Source organism: Coregonus clupeaformis, chromosome 19, assembly GCF_020615455.1.
Source record: "Coregonus clupeaformis isolate EN_2021a chromosome 19, ASM2061545v1, whole genome shotgun sequence".
Lineage (NCBI taxonomy): Eukaryota > Metazoa > Chordata > Actinopteri > Salmoniformes > Salmonidae > Coregonus > Coregonus clupeaformis.
In genome coordinates, this window is record NC_059210.1 from 16,575,768 (window position 1) to 16,593,413 (window position 17,646).

Here is a 17,646-nt window from a genome sequence, read left to right on the forward strand (position 1 = left end):
GCAGTATGAGTTTGGAGGGGGTGGGGGGGTACGACAGTATCTGGGGTTGTGGGGAAGGGTGGAAGGATTCATGGTGGGGGGGGTATCGGTGGTTATCTAAATGAATGATCTATTCTGTTGTACAGACTGAATTCATTTCTTATGTAAAAAGGAAATGTCTAGTTGTGACACTATGGTTAGAGATACCCGTAGGACCAGGTTTTTTACAAACTTGCGACTTCTCTTTTTTAAATTGTTTTCCTTTATTTCTCTCCCTTTGTCATTTATGATTATGAATTTGTCTGATTTGATCTGAATAAGGTGTCATGGTACAAACGTTACTGTATTCACCCTGTTTCTACCCCTTTTCCCCAGAGCACTTTGTTTCATTTGTCATGTATACCTATTTTAGTCTTAACTACCAGCAGTAGGGGTGTGAGGAGAAAACAAAATGTTAAATGCAATTGTGGATATTTTTGTATTTTTCCTTATTTATTCATATTTGTTCCTTTTCTCTGTTCCGTTTCCTAATTTGTTGTTGTAACCTCGCTATTTATATGAAAGAGAAGCTGTTAGATCAGTTGAATGTTATTTATTTATTTACCTTCGTGTATGTTTGTAAACGAGGCAACAAGCTTGTGTTCAGTCGAAGAACAAAATATATTTTTTTCTTTCCTTTGTCTGACTTTTAACAGAATGATGTGAACATTGATGAACAACAAGTTATAATTTCTTTCTTTCCTCGCGTTCAAAAGGGAGGGGGGGAAAAGCTTGTGGTATAGGTTTAAAGGTCCAATGCAGCCGTTTTATCTCAATATCAAATAATGTCTGGGCAACAACCTTACTGTGATTGTTTTCAAAAATAGCTTCTTAGCAAAGATAAATCTCTCAAGCAAGAATTTTGCTAGTACTGTCTGGGAGTGGTCTGAGTGGGGTGGTAAAAACTGAAAACTAGCTGTTATTGGCAGAGAGGTTTGGTTTCTTATTGGTCTATTAACTAATTTACCGCATGGTGATGTCACCAGGCAGGCCAAAACTCCATCCCACCAAAAAAGGCTGAAATATCAGGTGGTCTTTTCAAACAGCTCTTACACTAAAAGGGCATTATCATCATTTTCACAATTTCACAGTATTATTCCAACTTCAGTGTGGAAATATATATAAAACACAGGAAAATCACGTTTTTGACTGCACTGGGCCTTTAAGAACAATTATTTTACCAGTAATTTAAGAATGTAGACTTTAGCCTCTTTTGGGGAGAAATATTGCTTCTATTGATATTTGTCAGTTTAATCTAATCATCGTGTGTGTAGGCCAGTCAGAGGTGTTGAAAACGACTTCCTCATCCACTCTTCTTCTCTTGTACATAGACAAACATGGGGGTTGAAATTCTTCTTCTTATTCTACACTGGGGATATTCCTGCTCTTATGCTTTTATCTTGTATTGCTGTGTGCATGTAAACATGAGCTTTTCTTTGCATGGCTTTAGTGTTAATGCTCCATACAACTCTCTCTTTCTGCCCTCAGCCTAACACTTCTCTCTCTTTCTCTCCTTACGTTCCGTCTCCTCCACTTCTTCTTCTCCCCTCTCCTTTCTTCTTTTCCCCCCTTCTCTTCTATCTTGCGCACAACATTTTGAGTGACGCTTCCTCTTGCTCTGTCCGTCTCTCTGTAAGGCTGTAAGGGAGGGAGCGCTGAGGGCACCGGGTGCTAGGGGAATCACACATTCCTGTGTGGTGTCCCAAATTGCACCCTGTTCCCTACATAGTGCACTACTTTTGACCAGATACCTATGGGGCCTTGGTCAAAAATCGTGCCCTATATAGGGAATAGGGTGCCATTTGGGACGCAGTCCCTAAAGTGTTAACCGGTGACAAGCGACACCCGCATAGCTGATGTTTTGGCAGTGTCGGAGGTGTAACTGAGTTGGAGCTGTCAAATCGGTGAGCAGCTACTCTTGATCATTGTCACGAAGCCACACCCATCCGACTCGCGTTAGAAGTTCAGAACGAGAAAGTGTAGGCTATAGAGAAATAATGACTCTCAAAATAATGAGTATTTCTAGCAGCCTAATAGAGGTGTAGATTACACCTCACATTCCAGTGTTCAAACTTGTAAACAAGGCTGTAGACCTGGGCAGATATTAGTTTAATTTTTTTGTTTATTTGAAAATACCAACTTTTGAAATTCTCAAGATAGTCGAATATACTGTAGGTTATATAGCGTTTCAACTAAAAGGCAACTATTGTCTTTGCTATTCAAATAGATGTCTCAGAAAAACAAATTATATTTGAAAGTATTTTAAATACCTCTCAGAAAACCAAATAATATTTGAAGGTATTTGAATATATGCAAGTTATTTGAAAACCAAAAAATATTGATTTCATGGCTGCCAAATATTTGATGAACTAAAAACTACAACAGTTAGTGGAATTAGTATAAATATATGATCATAAGCACATGGTTTGGGGGGCTCATAGATATTCATCTTAATATAGCCTTTAGCCTAGAATTAAATACACGAGGGACATGGAATCACCTCATCATTAGAGTAGACCACTTTTGTGGCTTCAAAATGACTAACAAATATATTTTCAGAATGAGTGAGACATACGGTAATACAGTAACACTTGACATCAAGTTCTTATACATGTTTATACAACGGGTGGTTCTAATCCTGAATGCTGATTGGTTAAAACCGCATTCTAGCCAGTGTCTAATCCACAAGTTCTATGACGTTAAAATGCCTATTTACTCTGTTCCAGCTGACTGCGCAATCCGCTGTCTCATCAACCCAGCCAGGCAATTTAAAAAACCGATTTCCACTATAAAAAGCATTGAGACATTATCTCACATTCCTTTTAGACTAACATTTAGTTTTCAACAGCGGATATTTGTATAAACCTTGCTGTCTGTCTCTCCGACATATGCAACATTATTTAAATATTCAAATTCGATCTCCAGCTGTCCCATAGTAATTAACGTGTCGAGAGTCAGGATGAGACAGACATGCAGGAAGCTTTTCTCAGCCAGTCGAAATCATGAATTAGCATAATATACAAAGAACTATCAATAGAAAACATGTAAAACGAAATGAAGTGCAGCTAGTTTGCAGTCTTTCCAGCTTCAGTTTGAAGTGATTGTGTTAGGTGTGTTCTTGGCTAGCTCTCGAACAACAGTGTCCTGACAAGAGAGCACATTTTCTATGTTAGGTGAAATTGCGCATCATTAGCTCATGGATGTATCCAAATAAATGTCACTAGAAAACAGCTAAACAAATGCAAATGCAGCTACTTTGTTGTTATTCTGGCTGCACTGTTTGACGTGACTGTAAGTTAGCCGTAGTTGGCTAGCTAGCAAGCAAGGGATAAGAACGCTGCCAGCCAGTATGGCAATGGAACATTTAGAACTAATGACTGGGTCGCGTCCATTGATACAGAACAAAAAGACTGAACGACTGGGTCTCGTCTCTGGCAACCGATCCGATAGAACGAACAACCAGCTGGCTTGGGTAGCAACCCTAGATTTGTGTCTGAACTATATCTTGCGAAAGGATAAAATAGTATAAATAAATTCATCAAAATAATGTTTTTAATGAAAATATGTAAATCAATATTTGAATATGTTGGTAACCCCGTTGTATAAAAGGGATAATGCCCTCCAAGCCGGTGTCACTATTTCTTGTGTACAGTAGTTACAAATCTCTGAACTCATTGCTATGCAATTAAAATGCAATTACCAAAGTATTATGTAACACAATGCTAATAAAACGTTGCTCCAAAAGTAAGTAAAATGTTTTTACACAGGCACAAGAACAGTTTCATGTTAAGTGTTATTGAGAATGCTAACACTAACATAAACATTGCTATTAAGTGTCGAAACTAAATAGTCCAAAACTGCCTTCTTAAATCATCTATAGCCAAGGTATAGCCAAGAAAATCATGTTAGTTTGTATTCTGCGTAAACTACCTCTTTAAAGATGGTACATTGTGTGTTTGAAATAAGAACACACCCTAAGATGGACAAAGAGGTTCAAAGTTGTTTTTGCTAAGCATCCAACTTGCTGTTTGCAAATGGCTTTTCAGCAGTATTTTCAGGTATCATAACATTTATTGCAGTTTTCAAGCTTTTCAGTGGCATGTTGAAAGAGTCATACCCGAGTTGAAAGTCACAACTTATTTACACTATTTCGATCTTCAACATGCAGTTCCAGATACAGCCCTGCCCTTAGTTGAAGGTAGCCAATCCAATATTTCCTGAGATCTGTATTATAATATTTGTTTAAAGTTGCTGCTTTCGCAGATTGGCAAAATTTTTTGAGGAGCTGTATTCAAGTAGTTTTAATCACCTCCAAATAAACTATTTGTTCCCCTGGATTTTTTAAAACTTTCCACAAAGCATAGTTGAAACTATAGTTATCTCAGGTCTGCAAGGGATTTCTGCACGCAGACATAAAAACGGTATCTTCGAGTTCATCTGACTCTGGGTAAATGACTGAATCTTGCAGTATCCCTTTAATGTGACTCCGTGCAGCCAATGGCAATGTTCACTTTAGGTATAATGCCAAGAGCCACTTGTGGATTTGACAGCTCTAAAGCAGTTCCACCTGCGACACCGCCAAAACAACCGCTATGCTAAAGACACTAAGCAATACCCTGCTGTTAGTTACTTCTTCAAACTCCCTATTTTCTACAGTGGAAAAACTAGCGACATTAAGGTCATCCAATAATACCAGATATGGTTACAGAGCATTATGGGTAATGTAGTTCTCATGCTACACTGGGGCCGAAAGCGCTCCTTTTATTACCAGAGTGGGAAACACATAAACAATGTCATCCTCCTTGTAACATAACTGTGAGCAACTTCAGTATGGAAAACACCAATAAACTCAGTTAAGGGTTTTGTGTGTTGCCTTGTGTGTGCGTGTCTCTTCATGCAGTACCTTTACACACCAGCAGAGAGAGCCAGAGCACTTCAATAACATCTACCGGACCTTTTCTCAGGTAAGCTATCTCCTGTGGGGTTGTTGGGTGTCAAACATGTCGTCCTAAAGCTTACATACATCCTAAAACACACACACAAACTCCAATCTACCAAAACTATTATTCTCACCATCTCTGTGAACCTTCCATATAGTTTTCTGCATTGCTTATATTCTGTTGGAATTCCAAGCGACGGGACACTACGGGGATGATCCCGTCTTCTCTCCTCTCTCGTCTCCTTCTCAAAAACCATTGGATGAGAAAGCCAGAGGTCCCTCCCTTCTGACCTTCTCCTCCAATGGGTTTTGAGAAGGCGATGAGGAGAGAGGAGGACACAAGGAGTATTCAATTGAGATCTTCCCATGTTAACAATCGTGCAATTGCAGGTAGCTTAGTGGTTAAGCGCGTTGTGCCAGTAACCGAAAGGTCGCTGGTTCTAATCCTCGAGCCGACTAGGTGAAAAATCTGTCGATGTGCCCTTGAGCAAGGCACTTAACCCTAATTGCTCTTGTAAGTCGCTCTGGACAAGAGCGTCTGCTAAATGACTATTTATTATTCAAAAGGGGCATAAGTGACACTTTGGGTCAAATGTAGTACTTTGTAGTTGAACATTATATAATTTTCTGTTATTATATGAGTATTATATTTAAATAGTAATCTAGAACAGGGGCTCAATTGAATCCGTAGCGCCGAAGTTCAGAGCTACAGTCAGAAGTTTACATACACTTAGGTTGGAGTCATTAAAACTCGTTTTTCAACCACTCCACACATTTCTTGTTAACAAACTATAGTTTTGGCAAGTCGGTTAGGACATCTACTTTGTGCATGACACAAGTAATTTTTCCAACAATTGTTTACAGATTATTTCACTTATAATTCACTGTATCACAATTTCAGTGGGTCAGAAGTTTACATACACTAAGTTAACGCCTGAAGGTACCGCGTTCATCTGTACAAACAATAGTACGCAAGTATAAACACCATGGGACCACGCAACCGCCGTACCGCTCAGGAAGGAGACGCGTTCTGTCTCCTGGAGATGAATGTACTTTGGTGCGAAAAGTGCAAATCAATACCAGAACAACAGCAAAGGACCTTGTGAAGATGCTGGATGAAACAGGTACAAAAGTGTCAATATCCACAGTAAAACGAGCCCTATATCGACATAACCTGAAAGGCCGCTCAGCAAGGAAGAAGCCACTGCTCCAAAACCGCCATAAAAAAGCCAGACTACGGTTTGCAACTGCACATGGGGACAAAGATCGTACTTTTTGGAGAAATGTCCTCTGGTCTGATGAAACAAAAATATATATTTATTATGGCCATTGAGATGTTAGCTATTAAAATCATATCCAACAATAATATCAAGGGATTAGAAATCCAGGGCTTAAAAACAAAGGTGTCATTGTACGCTGATGATTCATGTTTTCTTTTAAATCCACAACTTGAATACCTCCACAGCCTCAGAGGATCTAGATAACTTTTCTAACCTCTCTGGATTACAACCAAATTATGATAAATGTACTATATTACGTATTGGATCACTAAAAAAGAAAACATTTACATTACCATGTAGTTTACCAATAAAATGGTCTGATGGTGATGTGGATATACTCGGAATACATATCCCAAATGAAATAACTGATCTCACTCCAATACATTTTAATAGAAAGTTAGCAAAAATAGATAAGATCTTGCTACCATGGAAAGGTAAATACCTGTCAATTTGTGGAAAAATCACCTTGATTAACTCTTTAGTATTATCCCAGTTTACCTATTTGCTTATGGTCTTGCCTACGCCTAGCGAACAGTTTTTTAAATAATATGAGAAAAAAAGATTCAATTTTATTTGGAGCCAGACAAAATTAAATGGGCCTATTTACACTGCTCAAAAAAATAAAGGGAACACTTAAACAACACAATGTAACTCCAAGTCAATCACACTTCTGTGAAATCAAACTATCCACTTAGGAAGCAACACTGATTGACAATACATTTCACATGCTGTTGTGCAAATGGAATAGACAACAGGTGGAAATTATAGGCAATTAGCAAGACACCCCCAATAAAGGACTGGTTTTGCAGGTGGTGACCACAGACCACTTCTCAGTTCCTATGCTTCCTGGCTGATGTTTTGGTCACTTTTGAATGCTGGCGGTGCTTTCACTCTAGTGGTAGCATGAGACGGAGTCTACAACCCACACAAGTGGCTCAGGTAGTGCAGCTCATCCAGGATGGCACATCAATGCGAGCTGTGGCAAGAAGGTTTGCTGTGTCTGTCAGCGTAGTGTCCAGAGCATGGAGGCGCTACCAGGAGACAGGCCAGTACATCAGGAGACGTGGAGGAGGCCGTAGGAGGGCAACAACCCAGCAGCAGGACTGCTACCTCCACCTTTGTGCAAGGAGGAGCAGGAGGAGCACTGCCAGAGCCCTGCAAAATGACCTCCAGCAGGCCACAAATGTGCATGTGTCTGCTCAAATGGTCAGAAACAGACTCCATGAGGGTGGTATGAGGACCCGACGTCCACAGGTGGGGGTTGTGCTTACAGCCCAACACCGTGCAGGACGTTTGGCATTTGCCAGAGAACACCAAGATTGGCAAATTCGCCACTGGCGCCCTGTGCTCTTCACAGATGAAAGCAGGTTCACACTGAGCATGTGACAGACGTGACAGAGTCTGGAGACGCAGTGGAGAACGTTCTGCTGACTGCAACATCCTCCAGCATGACCGGTTTGGCGGTGGGTCAGTCATGGTGTGGGGTGCCATTTCTTTGGGGGGGCCGCACAGCCCTCCATGTGCTCGCCAGAGGTAGCCTGACTGCCATTAGGTACCGAGATGAGATCCTCAGACCCCTTGTGAGCGGTTGGCCCTGGGTTCCTCCTAATGCAAGACAATGCTAGACCTCATGTGGCTGGAGTGTGTCAACAGTTCCTGCAAGAGGAAGGCATTGATGCTATGGACTGGCCCGCCCGTTCCCCAAACCTGAATCCAATCACACATCACACAACCAGCACATCTGGGACATCATGTCTCGCTCCATCCACCAACGCCACGTTGCACCACAGACTGTCCAGGAGTTGGCGGATGCTTTAGTCCAGGTCTGGGAGGAGATCCCTCAGGAGACCATCCGCCACCTCATCAGGAGCATGCCCAGGCGTTGTAGGGAGGTCATACAGGCACGTGGAGGCCACACACACTACTGAGCCTCATTTTGACTTGTTTTAAGGACATTACATCAAAGTTGGATCAGCCTGTAGTGTGGTTTTCCACTTTAATTTTGAGGGTGACTCCAAATCCAGACCTCCATGGGTTGATACATTTGATTTCCATTGATAATTTGTGTGTGATTTTGATGTCAGCACATTCAACTATGTAAAGAAAAAAGTATTTCATAAGATTATTTCATTCATTCAGATCTAGGATGTGTTATTTTAGTGTTCCCTTAATTTTTTTGAGCAGTGTATAATAATACTTTTAGCAAAAAAAAATATTTTCAATTTACAATCTGTAGAAACAATGAGAATAGAAGGGTTCAGAACTTTTGTAAAACATCACAGTACAGTTGAAAAATATATGGCAAATAGAAATCCAATATGGATGGTGTTAAGAGATAGATGGGTGGTGTTGAATGGAGTTGAAGGATGGGACTAATAACAACTAATAACAACAAGATAACTAATAATGTAAGCATACTGTGTCCATAATAAGTATATAGGTTATAGGTTGAGAGCTTTTGTGAAAGAGCACAGTTAGAAAGATATGGCAAACCGGATAGACATCATGAAAATGATCAGAGAGGTTGAGGGTAGAGGAAGTTCAGGAGTAAAAACAAACAAAATAGATTATTGTAAAATTGACTGTGTCCATAAAATGTATATAGTATGTATAAGCTGGAAGTAGAGGCCTAAGCGTTTTTGTTCACTAGTTTACTCCAATTAGGGGAGCGGTGGTGGGGTTGGAAAGTAATAAAGGGAAATATATATTTTTTTAAAGGAAATGTATGTGTATGTATATATGTATATTTGCGAGAAAAAAATAAACATATTAGAAGTGATGCAGACAATTACATTGATGGAAGTTACAATCTATCTGCAATATTAAAGCTGATCTACCCCCTAAAAAATAAAAAATAAAATAGAACTGTTTGGCCATAATGACCATTGTTATGTTTGGAGGAAAAAGGGAGTTCGCTTGCAAGCCGGAGAACACCATCCCAACCCTGTAGCACGGGGGTGGCAGCATCATGCTTTGGGGGTGCTTTGCTGCAGGAGGGACTGGTGCACTTCACAAAATAGATGGCATCATGAGGAAGGAAAATTATGTGGAAATATTGAAGCAACATCTCAAGACATCAGTCAGGAAGTTAAAGCTTGGTCGCAAATGGGTCTTCCAAATGGACAATGACCCCAAGCATACTTCCAAAGTTGTGGCAAAATGGCTTAAGGACAACAAAGTCAAGGTATTGGAGTGGCCATCACAAAGCCCTGACCTCAATCCTATAGAAAATGTGTGGGCAGAACTGAAAAAGTGTGTGCGAGCAATGAGGCCTACAAACCTGACTCAGTTACACCAGCTCTGTCAGGAGGAATGGGCCAAAATTCACCCAACTTATTGTGGGAAGCTTGTGGAAGGCTACCCGAAACGTTTGACCCAAGTTTAAATTGTTTAAGGCAAATACTAATTGAGTGTATGTAAACTTCTGACCCACTGGGAATGTAATGAAATAAATAAAAGCTGAAATAAATCATTCTCTCTACTATTATTCTGACATTTCACATTCTTAAAATAAAGTGGTGATCCTAACGGACCTAAAACAGGGAATTATTACAAGGATTAAATGTCAGGAATTGTGAAAAACTGAGTTTAAATGTATTTGGCTAAGGTGTATGTAAACTTCCGACTTCAACTGTATATAGCGCAATTGAAATTTAAAGGCAATGCTCCCTTGTTTGAGGAGACTGCGTTCACAGTAAACGCTGCATATGTCAGCGCAATCGGAAATTGCCTTTAAATTCTAAGCGCTCTATAGCGCTGAACTTCAGCGATAAGGAATTAATAGAGCCCTAGACCTATCTAGTGGCAAAATAACCTACTGAAATCTACCCTGGTCCCAGATCTGTTTGTGCTCTCTCCATTGCTGTCAATGGCATGACAATTCCATAAGGTGTTAGCAAAAGAGAAGAAACAGACTGGCACCCAGGCTAACTGAAATACTTACCTGCATTGAAATATAAGTAAAAACATAAAGACCCATTAAAACCAATTGCTTGCTAGGCTTGATGCTTTATTACAGTATTTATTACAGTATTGCGCAGTAAAGCAGAGTTTACGCAGGAGGTTGCAGTTTCAAATCCCATGTTGGCTACTGTTATATCCATTTCATACTACTGTGCCTAACCAAGCCAAGCTGTACTGCACTGGCCTGGATTCCCATCCACCATAGTTGCTGGAACTGTGCTGAAAATGAGAAAAATTAAATATCCTGGGCCAGCACAGTGTGTGGTTCAGGTCAGCACAAGAGTGTGAAATGTTATTATTGTACCATGCCAAGGTTTTGTTCATTAGGGCACGTGACGGAAAATGTTTAGCAATGGAAAACTAAACATTTGCATTTCTCATTGGACAAGGCCAGGTAGTCCCTACCTGTTTCAGTCTGGTTTCTTCCGTTTGTTACCTAATGAACATGGCCCAGTTTACTTAATGGTTAGTGTGTACAAGGGCTGGAATTGTCCAGCTACACAAAGCTTTATCTTATAATAATAATAATAATAATAATAATAATAATAATAATAATAATAATAATAATAACTCCCTGTTAAATACTCTCACGCCTTTTTTTCTTCTTTAAATAGAAAATGTCCATTCCATTCTTTACTAAGTGTTTTTTTCCCCCTCTTCTCTCTGTCATACTAAAAAATAAAAAGACTACTACGTATAAAGAAGATACACTTAGTAAAACCCACTTCTTTGAATCCACTGAATCCACTTCTAACATCCACCTCTTCTCTCACAGTCTTCGCCACTCTGAAAGGGGCTGAGAGAAAAGAGAAAATGACAGCCCCTTCATATCACTGGTCCTTTAAAGTAACGTTCCACGTTCCAGACTTTCTGTCTATCATCAGAACCTTTTTACCTTTATTTGAGTCATAGAAATATAATCTAGTCACTCTTTCTATAATATGAGGCCTTTACAGGCTTTGTCCACTGGGAGGCAGCAGTGTTCTATAAATCCCACATTTTAAAAGTTCTCACTGCCTCATTCCTCTGTTTTATCCTTCTCTCCACACAAGCTTCCAGAGCCTTGCAGACAAACAGAAAGACAGACAGGTAGACCATTCTGTCCACTCTTCCACTGCGTATATATAGCTACTGTAATAGACAGCTAGAGGTGGGTACTGCAGGTCAAAAACTTGAATTGTCCATGTAGCAAAATAAATTGTCCAAGAGTCAAATTTGGGAACAGGCCATCACGGTACCCATCCTGTACCCATCACACCCACTCTCTGTCCAGCCTTACCTCTTTCCTCCTCCTCTTACCCTCCTTCGAGAAATAATGACTAAGGATGAAGATGCCCTTAGATGCTGAGCTAAGGTCAGTTTCAGTGGTTTTCCACTCTAATGGTTCAGGTTAAGATCACAGGATGGCAATCTGATCCTAAATCTGTATCTAAGGGCACTCGTGACATCCTCGGACACTTGAGATGTCCTCCTCCCAGGAGGAAGAGAGTGTGCACCAATTGCACACTCTCTTCCTCCTTTTCTTCTCCTCCGCTCCTCCTCTGCATTCCCTCCTTCTCCTTTCCTTGTCAGACACGGGAGGTGATGTAGAGAGAGCGTAGCCGGCGAGCCAGGGTGGTCTCGAGTTCCTCCAGTGGCGAGTCTCCCCTGGGAGGCCCCGTCTTGGGCCCTGAGCCCATCTCCGTCACCCAGCGGGCCCCCAGGGGCCCCAGGAGCAGGGACCGGAAGGCCTCTCTCTCCAGGAGCCCTGCCATGTGCTGCAGGAAGAAGCCCTCACAGAACGAACTCAGCACTGACGCACCGTGGGCCTGGGGTGGACAGAGAGAGACACACACACACACACACTTAAGGCTCAATTCGCTCCAAAACCATATTGCAGTATTTACGCAGTAGCTCTTTTCCCCATGGTACTGTTTAAAAAACTACTACCAGGTAGACTCCAGTCACAGGTATTCTTTCACTTTTCAGAATAAGAAGTGTGTAGGGTGACATTTGGGTGAAATTTGTAAACTGAGACTCTGAATACATGACGGTATCCAACAAACAACGGAGATCCAGAATACACAGAGAGAGTCTATTTCTAGGGCCTCACCTTGGCCGTCCTGTAGATGCTGACAGCATTTTCGAGATCGATGCTCTGGGAGCAGATGATCTCACAGTGTCTCTGTAGAGCCCCCAACTGAAAGACGCTGGCTGCTGAAAGCAGCTGGAGAACACCAACCATATAACAAGATACAGCAGATGATTAGATCATTATTAATACAGTTCTCAGGGCTGCGATCCAGTCAAAGCCTTTTTTGCCCAACAAATCAAGCAAATTATGTGATTTCAGTATGAATATGTGAACAAGAAAAAACAACATCATTACAGTGAGGGAGTGATTGACTGCTATGGTGAACTTGGTTGTAGATTTAGTACAAGAACCTCTGAATGACATACAGTATGGCTCTATTTCAATGTCTTCCAAATCTCTCCTCATCTACTCGCCTTCATCTGCACTGATTGGAAAATACTTGACAGGCTTTTAACCTGATCAGTGTTTTCAGATCAGTGCAATGAATGAGAGGAGGCGTGGAGAGGATCCATAATTGGGAAGGAGTCCGTCTTTCTATGAGCATTTCAGAAACAAAATGGCTGAATCCTCACCTCCAACAAGTCAGACACGTTGGTCTTCAGTGACTCTGTCCCTCCGCAGTACAGGTATGACATCATCATCTGGACAGAGGTCAAAGAAATGTCAGATCTACCATCATCCAATATTCCATCAACTCTTTGGTCATACTCTGGTAAATTCCAAGATGATTTTAGATCATTGGTTAAAGGTAACAAGGATAGGAAACACATAGAGAGAAACTGTTTTATTGCCTATGAGGAAACAGTTTGGAGTAAAAGGACATGGTACCTAAAATGGTTTTGGAGTCTAAAGTCCCGCCAAGCTAATTACATAAATTCTGGGATTCTCTAGTCAACATGGGGCTATGTAGACACACATAACAAATATCTATATGATACTCAACAGTGAGAACTAAGATTCAGGTTGAGAGCTCAGCATCTGATTCAGTTACCTGGAAGACGTTGTACTTGACGTCACTGATCTCAATATCTTTAGTTCCGTCTGGGCCTGATGAAGCCAGCAGAGACTTGAACCTGCGTACCACAGAGAAAAGTTCAGGTTAGACAATGGTCTTCAATACAAACTCCATGGTTGTAATTCTTTCGCAAACACATATTCAAAAACCTTTCCGTAATCCCTCCTCTCACCAGTTATAACCAATATACTCCCCTCTCTCTTCTCCCCTACCTTCCAACATAAACATTATCCGCACGAACATCACCTCTACCCCTTTCCCCACCCCTCTCACCCATCTACTAACCCCATCTTACATTTCCTCACCCATTCTCCCCCATTCCCTCCCCCCTTACTCGTCTCACCTGTCTGAAGCAGTGATCAGTAGGACTTTGTGGGCGTAGAAAGGTTTCCCCTCCACCAAAAACGTCACGTCTGACATCTCCGTGTTATTCAGAAAATGGGGGTCTGGTGGATCAGGAAAGAAACGTTCATTTCAGCTTACTGTTATCCACTCTCTTGCAAATAGAAAACTAAAACAATGAAAAACTAACACAGGAGTCGTTGGCCGGTTTGGCTTATGTTTGCTTGCACAATAAGATAATTCTTATACACATTTCATAACATTACATTACATTTTTGTTAATTTATTACATCTATTTGACAGGAACAATGCATCGGTCAACATTTCTGTAAATGGGCCAGAGTTAGCCAGCTAACTAGTTTTCAACTGTAGTCCCAGTTAGATAAAAACATTTAAAACAGTACACAAAGAGCTGCTTAAAAATATCTAAAAACTGACATTTGTTTAGACATTAGAAATTACATTTCTTAATACAAATTCGAAATGATTACAATTAGATTCAATGTCTGGTGGCGCTAATATCACTCCATAGTAACGGCTGTTTGCACAAACATAATTAAAAAGGAGAACTCCATTACCCAGCTGCGCTGAGAGGGTGGCCTTCATCTCCGGAATGGCTGGTGGTGGAGCCGGGCCGAAGCAGTGGCTAAAGATGGCTGCAAGCTGCTGGATGATGGCATCGTTCTGAGGGGGAGAGAGGAAACTGGTTAGACTAGATCCAATAGCCTACGCATGGAAAGAACAATGTATTACAGTACCGTTATTTATTTATTTATTTGCTTGTTCATTTCTTTCATTATTTCCTTGTTGAGTTGTTCGCTCATTCGTTTGTTTGTTCACTTTGTCTTTACTATGAAATCTGACTCAAGTACATCAAGAGGCATGTGAAAGCACATTGATGCCACCAGAGCAAACAGATTTGGGACCAGGCTAGAGAGTAGAGAGTAAATTGAAAAAGCACAGTGACCAGACCCGGATTCAAATACTATTCGAAATCTTTCAATTACTTTGAGTCATTGCTCTAGTCTGCCTGGAGTAACAGATGGGCAGAGTTTGCAGTTTGGGGACTATTCTATTGGTCCATTAAGCCAGACCAGCTCAATCAAGCACAGATAAAGTATTTGAACCCAAGTCTGAGAGTGACATAAAGTTGACAAAGTGAAGTAAGGTGGCCCTACCTTGGTGGTTCGTAGGATGGTGAACATGAGGGGTAGGCCCAGAGAGACTAGCTCCTGGCAGTAGTCTTCCTCCCTGATGGAGGTGAACTCTCGAAGGAGGGACAGAGTGACCGAGGCCCTAGACTGCTGCTGGGCCACCCGCAGAGACTCCAGCCACACGTGCAGCTTCCATGGGACACCTGGACAAGTCACATGACATATGTTGATAGAATGAGTAGAAAGGGCATTTCCATCCATCTTGTAAAAAGAACAAAAAGGCCAGCCAGCACACTATGATCCTGTCTGACTTGACCAAGATCCAATGCGAATGGGAAAACTATAAAAAAATGCATAATAGGAGCATAATAGTTTGCCTCTTAGTCTTTTTCGTGTACAGTATATTCATTTGCCCAGCATCTAAGGGCTCTATTCAATCCGCATCGCGGAAATTCAGCTTTACAGCGTGATTAAAATGTTTTAGCGGAGACCGCATTCACGGTAAACGCTGCTTATGTCAGCTCAATCGGAAATGACCTTAAAATGTATATAGCGGAATCTGTAACGCTTCAGTTTTATAGAGTGTTATGAGATTCCCATCCATAACGTGACTATTTGGATTGATTGATGAACTGATGCTTAACACAGCCTCTTTCATGTCACCATTTTGAGGCGTTCTACACATTTTCTATCTGTGGTCCCATTCTCTACTTACCCAGTGCCCGTAGCTCCATGGTGACATCCAGGTAGCCGTGCTCAGCGCTGTAGTAGCTAGCCTCCTGGAGGGCCTTCATCCTGGCCTTGCACAGCCGGGGGATGCCCCCCTCAGACGGGTACCCAGGGGATGGAGGAAGCAGGCCGGGGAGAGAGGGGAGAGGGCAGGCGTCCTCCCCTTCCACCCCTTCAGCTAGGATCTCCTCGAGGGAGAGGACGTCCTCTTTGACCTGCTGGGGCTGGGTGAGCAGTTTGCGCAACACGTTCCTGTAGGAGAAAGAGGGGGGAGGGAAGGAAGGGAAGGAAGGAGCGTGAGAAAGGGAGAGAGGGACGGAGGGAGGGAAGATGAGCGGGACGGAGAGAGGGACAGAGGGAGGGAGAGAGGGACGGCGAGAGGGACGGCGAGAGGGACGGCGGGAGGGAGGGACGGAGGGAGGGAGGGATGGCGAGAGGGACGGCGAGAGGGACGGCGGGAGTGAGTGAGTGAGTGAGTGAGGGAGGGAGGGAGGGAGGGAGGGAGGGAGGGAGGGAGGGAGGGAGGGAGGGAGGGACGGACGGACGGACGGACGGAGGGAGGGAGGGAGGGAGGGAGGGAGGGAGGGAGGGAGGGAGGGATGGAGGGAGGGAGGGAGGGAAGATGAGCGGGAGGGCGAGGGAGAGAGAAAGAGAGTGAGTCACTAAGTGGAGGTTGTCTAAGGTTTACTTGGGCAAAAGCTATATGCACACATAACTACATTCATGGAACCCCCTACACATGGCCACATTTTCCACTCAAAGTAACATGAAATGCAGTGATATAGCTTCTCTTAAATGACATAATCTGTCACACTTATACAGGCATCCATGCGTTGAGTCTACATCCTGATACCCTAACACACACTCACAGTGAACAGGTGGAGCGCTCTACACTCTTCAACAGTTGGTTTCTGACAGATGGGCTATGAATGGAATGAAGCCCCTGATCCCACCCCTACACCCCATTACACACACACACACACACACACCCTTCCTTTGCCTCTAACCCCCTTATCCCATATGCCAGGGGTAGTAAGTCAAGTATATGACAAATAACAGGGCTAGTATGGTTAACATAGGCTACGTCCGACTACTCTCAAGTGTTTCCTTCCTACCCTTACTTAGAGTGTCGCTTTCACTTATTCAAACAATGGCTTTTTACACTACTGAGCCAAACCAAGCCGAGCCAAACCAAGCCGTAAAGCAGTACTGAGCTTGCCTGGTTACGCATTCACCATAGTTGCTGTGAAAAGAACATATCTGAGCCAGCATAGTTTGGTTGGGTTGGCAGAATAGCGTGAAAAGGGTGTAAGTGTGTGTTCTTCAGACGGTACTCCTCGTACCTGTGTCCGTGCGCGGCGGCGTGACTGAAGCAGTTCATGTCCTCATAGAGTGATGACGTCAAAGCGTTGCCATCATGGGTCTTGGATAGAGGATCAGCCCCCCTGGTGAGGAGCAGGCTCACCATCTCATAGTTCCCTGGAGACAAGGAAATCAAAGGGTTAATACCGCAAAACAGACTTTTGCAACTCTGATCTGACAAACACAGTGACACACTTTTGAATTAGAATCAGGGATGATGAAATATCACACTTATAATATATGACTTACAGACTAGCTTGTGCACACAAACAAACGCAAACGCACATACTTGTTGGGAGCCTACAGACTGTCACAAGCTGTGTGTGGTTTGTGTGTGTCCCTCTCTCTGCAGCTTCTCAGATAGCTGTGTGGCTTCTTAGATATGTAACACAGGAATGTGTGGCCCAGAGGCTTCTAAACACCCACAGACACACACATCTAACGACAGACAGTGTGTTAATTCACTCCTAAACACTCATTCCCTCCCTACCTAATTCCTTCCATCCCTTATTAATTCATTCCTCACTATCCCTCCTCCTTCCCTCATATTCCTCCCTGGCACTAGTAACTGACCTCAGTAAGTCAGAGCCAGGTGAACTTCTGTTGCTGTACTGAGTTACTGTACTGAGCAGAGCCCTATTCTACGACTGAGGTTTGAGGAGTTAGCGAGGTAACTTTTGTCAACTCTGAGTTCAACTCAGGATAACTAGTGACATGAAAGTGGTTCACCTTTTAGCAAGGAAACGAATACTTCAGAACAGGCTAACTCA

At 42.4% G+C, this 17,646-nt stretch overlaps 1 protein-coding gene across 2 annotated transcripts in view; it reads right to left on the reverse strand.

The window, feature by feature from the left end:
• Positions 1-10,215: 10,215 nt before the first annotated feature.
• Positions 10,216-17,646, reverse strand: part of abtb2b (ankyrin repeat and BTB (POZ) domain containing 2b) — a 147,068-nt gene continuing 139,637 nt past the window's right edge. For both annotated transcript variants that reach the window (XM_041837619.2, XM_041837618.2), the window contains exons 9-17: positions 16,858-16,993; positions 15,501-15,766; positions 14,810-14,988; positions 14,210-14,315; positions 13,633-13,735; positions 13,266-13,347; positions 12,847-12,915; positions 12,293-12,406; positions 10,216-12,008 (exon numbers count right to left, since the gene is read on the reverse strand). In XM_041837619.2, the coding sequence (XP_041693553.2) occupies positions 11,769-12,008; positions 12,293-12,406; positions 12,847-12,915; positions 13,266-13,347; positions 13,633-13,735; positions 14,210-14,315; positions 14,810-14,988; positions 15,501-15,766; positions 16,858-16,993 (1,295 nt within the window). In that variant the 3' untranslated portion in view covers positions 10,216-11,768. The remainder of the gene's footprint in view (positions 12,009-12,292; positions 12,407-12,846; positions 12,916-13,265; positions 13,348-13,632; positions 13,736-14,209; positions 14,316-14,809; positions 14,989-15,500; positions 15,767-16,857; positions 16,994-17,646) is intronic.